Below are 10,596 nucleotides of genomic sequence, written 5' to 3'. Positions count from 1 at the left end.
GTCCAGAAGAGCTTTTCAGGGCATTTTTGTTGACTTACTGATTCTGTTCATTCCTACCACCAACCGCCTGTGTGACCTTACCAGCCTCCTCCAGAGCGAAGGACCTGAGAGCAAGAACAACACAGAAGTCACACTATCCTTGATGACCTTGCCTCAGAAGGCACACACCATCATTTTCAGCACATCCTCCTCAGGATGCCGGTCAGCCCCTTTCATGTGGGAGCGGACCGCACAAGAATGTGGAAGCCGGAAGCATGGACCCCTGGGGCCATCTTGGATGCAGGCAGCGACCCCATCATGTGCACGCATAGTAACGCGTTGGCCATTTTTACCACTTTCTGTAACATGAATCCTCGTTTGTCAAGCACATGGGATAAAGTGGGAAACAGGGAGAGGCAGTTACCACTTTACTGCTGGCTCTGGGAGCATCTCAGTGCTTCGACACCATCCCTGCCCCAGAGGAGGAGAGGGGGCTCAATTCTGTGCCCCAGGCATTTCATCAGCCTGTTTCTTTTAGGATGAGTCTTCTGTCCAAGGTGTCCCCAGGGTACCCAGGGCATTTGCACCTACCCTATTTCTAAAGACAATGATCTTGACAGTGGGGTTCAGCTACCCATTCATTCCAGGTACCTGTCTCCGTGGGGCTCTGCTCACCTGCGTTCTCCCTGTGGCAGGTCAGAGGCAGACGGGGCCCTTATTCCATCCCAGACGGTCATGACCATGGCCCGGTAGGACTGAGCTGGCCAGAGATCCCACATGGACAGACCCCTCCCACAGGAAGATCTGTCCTGGGGGGGTCTAGCCAATCTTCTTCCCAAAACCAAAATACCTCTTCAGCTCTCATTTTCTGGCCTCCCCCAATGGACACGCAACAGATCCCTTCGGACTACCACTCCCATGAGCCCTTGGGCTCTCTGTATCACTGCAGCTTAGCAAGGCATGACCCCATGGCCTGATGGGATTTGGAGTCCACTCTTCCCATTGCCCCCGGACCCCACCTCAGCTCCCACCAGGTAGAAGGGGGCCCATCTCACCTGTGGATGCAAGGAGGCTCTGCTCATAACCGGTCACGTTGTTCCTGTCTGCCCACACGCTGAAGGTGTACAGAGTCCCGGGTTCCAAGGTCTGCACCTCATACCAACTGTCATTGGTCCTGCCTGTGTGGTTGGTCTGATGTCCCTGGGGATCTTGCTGTCCCTGGAGATGTCCTCCAGGGTTTCACTGGACCCAGTACATGTAGAGCGGAGAGTGGGGGACTGTGGGGACCTTTCACCGCAGTTCCCTTGTGCAAATTCGTGACCGTGTTGGGAGCAGGCACGTGGGGGTGCGGTTCCTGGAAACATCTCCCTCACCTGCTCTCTGCCCCAGAGCACCTGTAGATATCTTTACTCGGTGAAGGGGTATGTGTCTCAGCCTCCCAGGCCCCCTTCCTCCAGTGGAGCGTCCATGATGTTGGGTCTCCCACCTGTCACATCCTCCTAGTCCGGGGGACCCAGTAGGTGGAGGGTGAATGGAGTCTTTTGGGTGAGGCCAAAGTCCGGAGCTGGCTGAGTCTGGAGACCAGAAACTTGGACGTGGATACTTTAGGGTATGTCTTGTCTTCTAAAGCTCTCTCAGAGGTAGATTGGGAATGTGTGGTGATTGCCCAGCCCTGTTGCTAAGGAGGGACACCCCCTAGCAACAGGGCTCCATCCCTTGAGCTCAAATGAACTGTCCAGATCCTCGAAAAGAGGCCCAGAGCAGCCCCTTCCTACCAGCCCAGAAGTGCCAAATCCCGAACAGTTGTGTGTCTCACCTGTGGGCAGGTCAAAGACTTGGGTATCACTACAGACTCCACTCCTTCTCTCCTGGATGGTGAAGGTGTACCAGGCCCTCCTTTCCAGTCCCCCCACCATGACCCATGTCCCTGAGATGTTCAGGATCTCACTGGCGAAATCTGGCTCACAGCACTGGACCCCGTAGGTGTAGGGTGGATGGTCAGGGCCCAGAGGAGCTGTCCACATCAGGATGACAGAGCTCATGGTGTGGTCCTGTGTCCCCTGGTCTGTCACCGGATTGGACACTAAGAGACGGGACACGGTCAGCATTCCCAAATCCCTGAGTACCTGCACCACACCGGGACAGACCTGGGTGCTGAGGACGTTCTCTAGAACGAGGGCCCAGAAGCTAGAAGCCTAGGATGGGATGTCAGTCTGGGGCCCTCCGCCCCTGATCTGTGAGTCAGGAGGCCCCACAGACATCATTTCCTGTTCTCCTCGTTAGAGCCAGATGACCACATCTCACCTGTGGACACGCTGCCTATGTGTCTCAACAAGGTCATGGGAGTGTCGGCTCCCACAGTACTCTGCTAGAGCACTGTCTTTACTAATTACCTCCTACTGTTGCCTCAAAGCTGGAAGTGGTCTTTGCTAATCCTCAACTCGGTGACTGTTGTGGGTCGAATTGTGTTGTGTCCCTCAAAAAGATATGTCCACATCCTAACCCCTGGTGCCTGTGAATGGGACCTTATTTGGAAGTAGGGTTTTTGCAGGTGTAACCAAGGTAAGATGAGTTTGCACGGATTACGACGAGCCCTAAATGCAATGACTGGTGTCCTTAGAAGGAGAGAGAAATTTGGACACAAACAGCAAGAATATACCCTGGGAGGCTGGAGGCGGAGATCGGCGTGATGTGTCTTCAGACCAAGGAGGGCCGAAGGTCACCAGCTAGAAGAGGCAAGAAAAGATTCTTGAGGCTCCAAACAGAGTGTGACCAACACCTCGATCTCAGAATTCCAGCTTCCGGAACTGTTGCTTTAAGCTCTCCGTTGGTGGCACTTTCTTATGCCACCCCCAGGCAACAAATGCAACGACCTTACTTTTACTCTTTGGTAGCGTCATCCCTAGGGAGGGTCATTTGTCACCTGTAGACGTGCAGAGGGTCTCCCTGGAGCCGCTCACTCTGTCCTGTTCACACGAAGAATTCATACAAAGTTGGGGTTCACGTGCATCCACAACAAGCCAGGGTCTCTGAGGTGCTGTGAGCACCACCTGGGATGCTCTCCTTAGACAACTGGATCCCATAGAAGTATATCTGAGGGCCTGGACCCTCAGAGACCTCCCTTCTCGGGGTGATGGAGCTGGAGTCTGAGCCTCCACCCTTAGGCCTCTGACTGGGATGGAGCCTGCAAAGGGGAAGGAAGATAGGCCTGTTAGGAGAAGGCATCAGACAGTCCCCTGCTCCTTCATCCACCCCAAGCTCATCCACAAATCCCAGAAAGCACAGTTCCCATCAGTTCTGCAAGGACCCCCCCTGAGTCTTCCGGAGGGAACCCCCAGGGGGCTCAGGGGCGTGGTAGTCCAAGCTCTTCTGTCAAGAGTGTGTGTGGAGGGGTGTGGGGTCATCAGTGAGGTTTGGGGACAACTCACCACCAACCACATGGACGTACACAGAATAGTCCACAGTTTGCTTATTCACTCACGCGCTGACGGACACGTGGACGGCTCTCGCCTCTCAGATACTATGAACAACACCGCTTTGAACCTGGGTGTGCAAATATCCCTTCGAGACCCCGCTTTCAATTATTTCGGGCATAGATCCAGAAGCGGGATTGCTCGATCGTATGGTAACTCTATGTTAAATTATTTTAGGAGCCGCCATGCTGTCTCCCACGGTGGCTGAAGCATTCTACATTCGCACCCACGGTGCCCGGGGTATCTCCCATGCTCACCAACACTTCTGAGTTTCTTCTTTGGTGGTTGCCATCCTAACGGGCGTGAGGTGGTCTTGATTTGCATTTCCTTAGCGACCAGTGATATGAAGCATCTTTTCACGTGTGGCTCATTCACTTTTTCTCTCTGTTATTATTAACACATTCCTCTGACAGTGTAGGTCTAGCTTCTGTATACTTAACATGAGCAAGCCTCCTGTATGTGATCTGTTCCCCCTTTCTGCCACCACCTCCTCACCCCTGCGAAGACCCGTGTGCCCTGCTCAATCTCTCTGACTCTGCACAGGAAGCTGCCCGCCGTGCGAACGCCCTCCTCGCCCTGCCTGAACTCTGACCCTCACGATGAACCGCCACTGGGGATGCCTGCACTGCTCAGTCCCGCCAAATGGCTTCAGGACTGAAATGTCTCAAGAGGGAAGGAAGAGGGACAGGAAGAAGAAAAAGGAAGAAAAATATCTTTGGTGGGGTGTTTTGTTGATGAACAAAGTTCTAAATTGTTTTTCAAACATTTTATTTTGAAATTATTAGAGACTCCCAGGAAGTTGCAAAAAATAGTACAAAAGGTCCTGTGTGAACTTTGTCCCACTTTCCCCAGGGGTAACATCTTACACACACATAATTCAATATCGAAAGCAGGAAACTGGGGGGCCTGGGTGGCTCAGTTGCTTAAGCGTCCGACTCTTGATTTCGGCTCGGGGTGATGATCTCACGGTTTGTGATTTCCAGCCCTGCGTCGGGCTCTGTGCTGACAACTTGGGACTCTCTCTCTCTCTCAAAATAAATAAATAAAACATGGGGTAAAAAAGTAATTTCTAAAAAATAAAAAGCAGCCTGCCAGGTCGGCGAACACCTGGAGGTGTGGAGAGAAGGCACGGAACCCCCACGTCCTTTCCGCGTGCCTGGCATCTCTCCCGTGAGCCACATCCCTTTGGCCCCAAATCTGTGATCTGGTAAGTGACATGCTTTCCTGAGTTCTGGGAGCTGCTCTATTGAGCATGCTAATCAAACCCAGGGAGGGGGTCTCAGGAACCTCTGATCTATATAGCAGATGGTCAGAAGCCCAAGTGACCGCCTGGATCCGAATCGGCCTCCGGGAGGGGCGGGGCTTTCCTGTGGGGCCTGGCCCTCCACTCTGGGCTGTGACTGTCTCCAGGTAGCCAGCATCAGAATGCACTTGAACTGGGGGACTCCAGTGGGTGTCAGGGACTTTTGCTTGGTGGTGTGGGGGAACCCTCACACTGGAATTGTGTAGAATCCTAATTACTTGTCCTTGTGGAACCCTGGAAAGGACCCAAATCCCAAAGGATCGGTAACACGTTTAAAGATGAATTATGCCGGTGGTTGCCTTGGGCCGGAGGGGGTAAGTGATCGGGGAGGTGACTGCTGGAAGGCACGGGTCTCTTTTTGGGGTGATGAAGGCTCCCAAATGGATTGTGGTGATGGTTGCACAACTCTGTGAATGTACCATGAACCATTCACGTGCGCACTTTTTTTTTCTTTTCTTCCAACGTCCAACGTGAGGCTTGAACTCCTGACCTCAAGATCAAGAGTCACACACTCTACTGACTGAGCCGGCCAGGCGCCCATAACCTGCACACTCTAAATGGGCAGTTGGATGGTATATGAAGGGCGTCTCAATAAAGCCATGACCACATTTTTTGCTGGAATTGAATAGAAACGACTTCAAACAGGACATGGTCACAGCACAGTGATGACAGTCAACGATACTGTATCATAAAAGTTCACAGTTGTTAGGAAACCAGATCTACTTGTCCCCACCGCACACACGCATGGACATACACACTGTTGCACAGACACGATGTTGTCTGTAGGCACATTTCAATAAAAAAAAAAAAATTTGAAGGGGTGTCTGGGTGGCTCGGTCCTTTGGGAGCCTTTTTTTTTTTTAAACATTTATTTATTTTTGCAAGAGAGAACGCTAGTTGGGGAGGGGCAGAGAGAGATAGGGGAGACACGAATCTGAAGCAAGCTCCAGGCTCTGAGCTGTCAGCACAGAGCCTGATGCGGGGCTCGAGCTCACCAACCGCGAGATCATGACCTGAGCTGAAGTCGGACACTTAACCGACTGAGCCACCCGGGTGCCCCAGAAGCCCAACTCTTGATCTTCGTTCAGGTCATGATCTCACGCAGTTTGTGAGTTCGAGCCCCGAGTTGGACTCTGTCCTGACAGCACGGAGTCTGCTTGGGATTCTCTCTCTCTCTCTGCCTCGCCCCTGCTCATGCTCTCTCTCTCAAAATAAACATTTAAAACATTTTTGAAGTTACTCTTTAGACAGATAGAGGCGGGAAATTTCCCTCCTCAGCACTTTCCACGGGGGCGGGAGATTGTTCTGGGGGTGCTGTAATGGGGGGGGCAGAGAGAGGGTCTTCACTTTACCTCCGTGCTCTGATGGCTGACAGAGCACCCAGGACCTGGGCAGCGTGACCGTGACCCGCAAGTAGGCCTGAGGCAGGGGCTTAAGGCAGGTACCACAGGCCCACAGGCCTCTGAGGTTGGGAAGGGCCAGTCACAGCCCCCAGATCACTCGCCCCTGACCGGGTTGCCCCCCAGCATGCATGACTTATCTGGCAGGGGGTGAGTGGGGACCCTGGCCTGAAGGTGGGGCAGACTGGAAAAATAGGGCTGGGCCCAGAGAATGCTGTTTCGAAGGGACACGTGCACCCCCATGTTTATAGCAGCACTATCAACAATAGCCAAAGTATGGAAGGAGCCCCAATGTCCATCGATGGATGAACGGATAAAGAAGATGTGGTGTCTATATACAATGGATTATTACTCGGCGATCAAAAAGAATGAAGTCTTGCCATTTGCAACTACGTGGATGGAACCGGAGGGTATGATGCTTAGCGAAATACGTCAGAGAAAGACAAAAACCGTAGGACTTCACTCATATGAGGACTTTTAAGATACGAGCAACGAGCAAAGGGGGGAAAAAAGAGACAAATGAAGAAGCAGACTCCTAACTACATTAAGAGAACACACTGGTGGTCACCAGGGGTGGGGGGATGGGGCAAACAGGTGACGGGGATTAACGCATGCACCTGTGAGGAGCACCAGGTGCTGTGTGGGAGTGTGGAACGACTATATCGCACCCTGGAAACCAATACCGCACTGTAGGTAACTAACTGGAATTTAAATAGAAACTTAAGGGGCACCTGGGTGGCTCAGTCAGTTGAGCGTCTGACTTCGGTTCAGGTCACGATCTCACGGTCCGTGAGTTCGAGCCCCACGTCAGGGTCTGTGCTGACAGCTCAGGGCCTGGAGCCTGCTGCTTTGGATTCTGTGTTCCCCTCTCTCTCTGACCCTCCCCCATTCATGCTCTGTCTCTGTCTCAAAAATAAATGAACATTAAAAATAAATAAATAAAAACTTAAAATAGGGAGGGGCTCTGGGGGTCCCCCAAAGCACAGCGTGGATGTAGAAGTCTCCCCACTGCTGTAAGAGTCCCTCAACGCGCAACGGAGAGCACACGCTTCATTGACATAACACGCGTCGCACGTGCAGGCGTGTTTTCTGAGCACGGACAACTTCGTGGTGCTCAACACACGTGATCGTGACTCCCCTCTTGGTATTCACCCCAAACCCTGACCGAAGGGGCCTGCTCACCCCCGTTGAGGGAGTGCTGGCATTGGAGGTCACTCCCTGGGGTCTCCTTCTTTGACCTCGTGAGGCCCCTCCCCCAGGTGTCACCTGGGTCTGGAACTCCCCGAGGGGCAGACGCACTTTGACCCTGGTGCACTGGGGGGATTCCACGTCTCATAAGCCCAGGCACCGGGCCCGCGTGAGGTTAGCGTCACTACATCAGACACCTACAAACGGGTCACGCGGGCTCCACCTCACGGTGAGAGTTTTTACCCCAAGAATGATAATTAAAAAGAAAGATTCAGTGCACAACACTGTGAATGTATTTAATGTCACTGAATCGTACATTCAAAAACGGTTAAGACGGTATGTTTGTTAACGAAAGAAAAAGAGAAAGGACCGTTTGTTGTCGTTGTGGGCAGCCCTCCCCCGGTGCCCCTCCCCAAATACTAGAGATGGCGCCATCCCAGCGGGCACTTCACTTCTGGACACAAACTGGGGCCAGAGGGAAGGGGGCAGGTGGACGTGGGAGGCAGGTGGCAGGCAGGCGGGTCCCCCCGACGCGGGTGTGGTTGAGGGGTCTGGCATCCAGAATCAGGCCAGAGGGAAGGCGGCAGGAACTTGGTGGTACCGGGGATTCTCAAGTGTCTCTGGGTGGACCGGCCCCTGCAGACAGGAGTCCAGGAGCCCGGCTGCTGTCCCCCAGGGGTTTCTCTGGCCAGGCCAGTCAGTCTGGAGGCCCAGGGCCTCGCGGGAGGGGAGGGGGCCGATACCTGCTCGTGCGAGCCGTGGTCAGCGGGACTTGAGCCTGGGGCTCTGGAAGGCGGACAGGGCAATGAGGAGCTGGGCGGCGTAGTAGGTGGTCATGACCACCAGGCGGGCGTGGGGCAGGGACTGCACGAAGGCGTCCCAGGCCAGCACCGAATCCGAGAGTGTGAAGAGCAGGGCCCCCCAGCGGGCGCTCCCGCCCCTGGCCAGGCCGCGCCACAGCATGGACGCCAGGACCAGGGAGTAGGTCACCAACATGGGGACCATGCCAGGGGGGAGGTGCAGCAGCACGAGGCCGTCGTACAGGAAGAAGGCCGGGACGATGGGCAGCAGGAGGCCCGGCCGCAGGGGAGTGAGGCCGAGGGCCCAGAGGTAGAGCAGGTGAGCCACGGTGAAGGCCGTCACGCCTGGAGGAGACAGGGGGGGTGGTGCCTGGTGGGCCCGCTTCCCCACGTGGCCACCTTGAAGTGCAGAGCCTGAGGGAAGGCCCGCCCCAGGTGCCAGCATCCACCCTGGCCCCAGCACCTGTCTGCTGGGGTTACGGTACCCGCCTCCCCGGTGCAGGTCTCCCTTCCCCCCGAGCACCAGAGTGACCTTAAAACACGCTGCATTCCATCCTCACTCCGCTTAGAACTGTCCGCTGACTCCCCACCTTGCTCTGCTCCCCACTGGGCCCCGCCTGCCCACCCACCCGTTTTGACTCGCCAGCAGCTTCCCACCCCAGGGCCTTTGCACTTGCTGGTCCCTCTGGCCCATCCTTCCTCAGATGGCTCCTGCACCCTCTTCAAGACGTTACTTTCTTGGTGAGGCCGTCCTGGACCAGCTAAGGCTGCAACACGTGCAGCCCCTCTGTTTCCCTCCACACAACGCACACCTCCTCAGGGAACGCTGCCCGGCCCCCTCAGGGGAACGAGAGCTCCGCGAGGGCAGGGGCCTGTGCCCGTGGGCTCACCATAGAGGAAGGCCTCAGGCCAGATGAGGCAGGCGTCCCCCACGGCAGAGCACAGGAGGGCCCCCTGCAGGAGCGCCCTGTAGCCCCGGTCCGAGCGCGCCGCCCGCAGGAACACCACCAGGCACAGGACGGGCAGGCACTTGACAAGGGCGCTGATCCAGGACGGCTGGTCTTCAGGGATCCAGAGGAGGAAGTAGATGGCACAGGTGAGAAGGAACGGGCTCAGTCCCCTGCACAGGTGCAGCTGCTTTGGGGGACAAGGGAGTCACTGAGCCCAACCCGGGCCGGGGCTCGGGTGTGGGGGCTTTCCATTCTGCACCCCCCTCCCCGCCCCGAACCCAGCCACACTGTTGTGGGGGCTGCTCAGGGACCGGGACGTCCCACCTCACAGATCCCAGCCTCCCCGAGAGGGCCAGGACCCCCCCAGTTCCTCCACGCTGCTCAGGTCCCCTGGTGCCCAGGCCAGACCCCCTCCCACACCCGCCATCTCTCACTTGGACTGAGAAGCAAGGCTTTTGGGACAGACCCTCTTCCCAGGCGTCCATGTCGGCCTATGACCCCCCCAGACTGGTGCGTATGTGGGCACAGGCGGCTTTGGGGGTGGAGGGGACAGCGTGTGGTTACACGTTAACCCGAGGAGCGTCCTGTGGACTCTGGGACTGATAACAGGGCTCAGGGAGATGCTTCCCCCGCCCTGGGGATGGCCCCACCTGGCACCGCCGATAAGGTGCTGGTCAGGACCCAGGGGTCCCTCCTCCCCCACAGCACCCTGTCCTCACCCCCTAGACCTGCCTTCTGCGCACCCCCCTACCTGCCTCCTCCCCACCCCCGGCCCGAGTGTGGTCGTTAAGTGCCCTTCACATCCTCCCCATGCCCAACCAGTCAGGAAGCACAGGGCAGGATTCCAACACCCTCCCCTATGCCCAGGACTCCCTGCACCTCAGCAGGGGAGCGGAGCCCCATCACCCTGTCTCGGGAGGCAGGACCACCTTGGATGGAAACTCCCTCTGCACCTGCCCACCCAGTGTGCCCCCTGTACTCTGGCCTCCCTGCCACACGCGGTCCTCGGTTCCCGCTCAGGACCCCGAAGCCCTCCCCGTGCCCTGGACGGCCCCCACGCCAGCCTCTTTGCACCCTCCTGAAGGAGTGAACGCCAGTGTCGGGTTGGGCAAGGTCATCACTGCTGAGCTGGTCTGCAGCTTTGGAAGTCATCGGAACAAAGGCTCCTGTGCACATCAGCAAGTGTACCTGGCCTGTCCCTCACTTCTAGTTCAGAAGGCATGAACTACTAGGTGCCCACCTATCTTGGTTGGCTGGCCACCTCGGACGCCCTCTGCTCCACTGCAGGAGCTGAGGCTCAGGGGCTTCTGCAAGGTCACCCAGCCGTGTCGCTCCCCCGCCCACCGCTGCCAAGGCCAGGGATAGAGCTGCCACCTGTGTGTGGAGCCAGGAGACGGGACACACAGAAACCCCAGGACAGGGGACCTTGTGGGGACCAGGTCCCAGACAGGGCTGGGCAGGGTTCTGCCCCTCTGCCCCAGGCATTCCTCCTGCGCTGAGCCG

The 10,596-nt window shown here is 56.4% G+C and overlaps 1 protein-coding gene and 1 long non-coding RNA gene across 3 annotated transcripts; both read right to left on the bottom strand.

The window, feature by feature from the left end:
- Positions 1 to 1,300: 1,300 nt before the first annotated feature.
- LOC122493740 lies at positions 1,301 to 4,448 on the bottom strand. Its single transcript, XR_006300030.1, has 2 exons — positions 2,903 to 4,448; positions 1,301 to 2,705 (listed from the first exon to the last, which is right to left on the bottom strand). It is a non-coding gene; the product is annotated as an uncharacterized LOC122493740 (long non-coding RNA).
- A 3,165-nt stretch (positions 4,449 to 7,613) lies between these two features.
- On the bottom strand, positions 7,614 to 9,779 carry TMEM86B (transmembrane protein 86B). Of its 2 annotated transcripts, none has more exons than XM_043598299.1 (3): positions 9,528 to 9,779; positions 9,034 to 9,280; positions 7,614 to 8,488 (listed from the first exon to the last, which is right to left on the bottom strand). In XM_043598299.1, exons 1-3 carry the CDS (start codon positions 9,576 to 9,578, stop codon positions 8,106 to 8,108), a joined length of 681 nt encoding a protein of 226 aa, XP_043454234.1. In that variant the 5' UTR covers positions 9,579 to 9,779; the 3' UTR covers positions 7,614 to 8,105. The 2 variants fall into 2 exon arrangements, with proteins under 2 accessions (XP_043454234.1, XP_043454235.1); XM_043598300.1 differs by having other exon boundaries at positions 9,034 to 9,277.
- Positions 9,780 to 10,596: the final 817 nt, after the last annotated feature.

Source organism: Prionailurus bengalensis, chromosome E2 (assembly GCF_016509475.1).
Source record: "Prionailurus bengalensis isolate Pbe53 chromosome E2, Fcat_Pben_1.1_paternal_pri, whole genome shotgun sequence".
Classification (NCBI taxonomy): Eukaryota; Metazoa; Chordata; class Mammalia; order Carnivora; family Felidae; genus Prionailurus; species Prionailurus bengalensis.
Note: the sequence above shows the minus strand (reverse complement) of the source record. Positions and strands in the feature narration are given on the sequence as shown.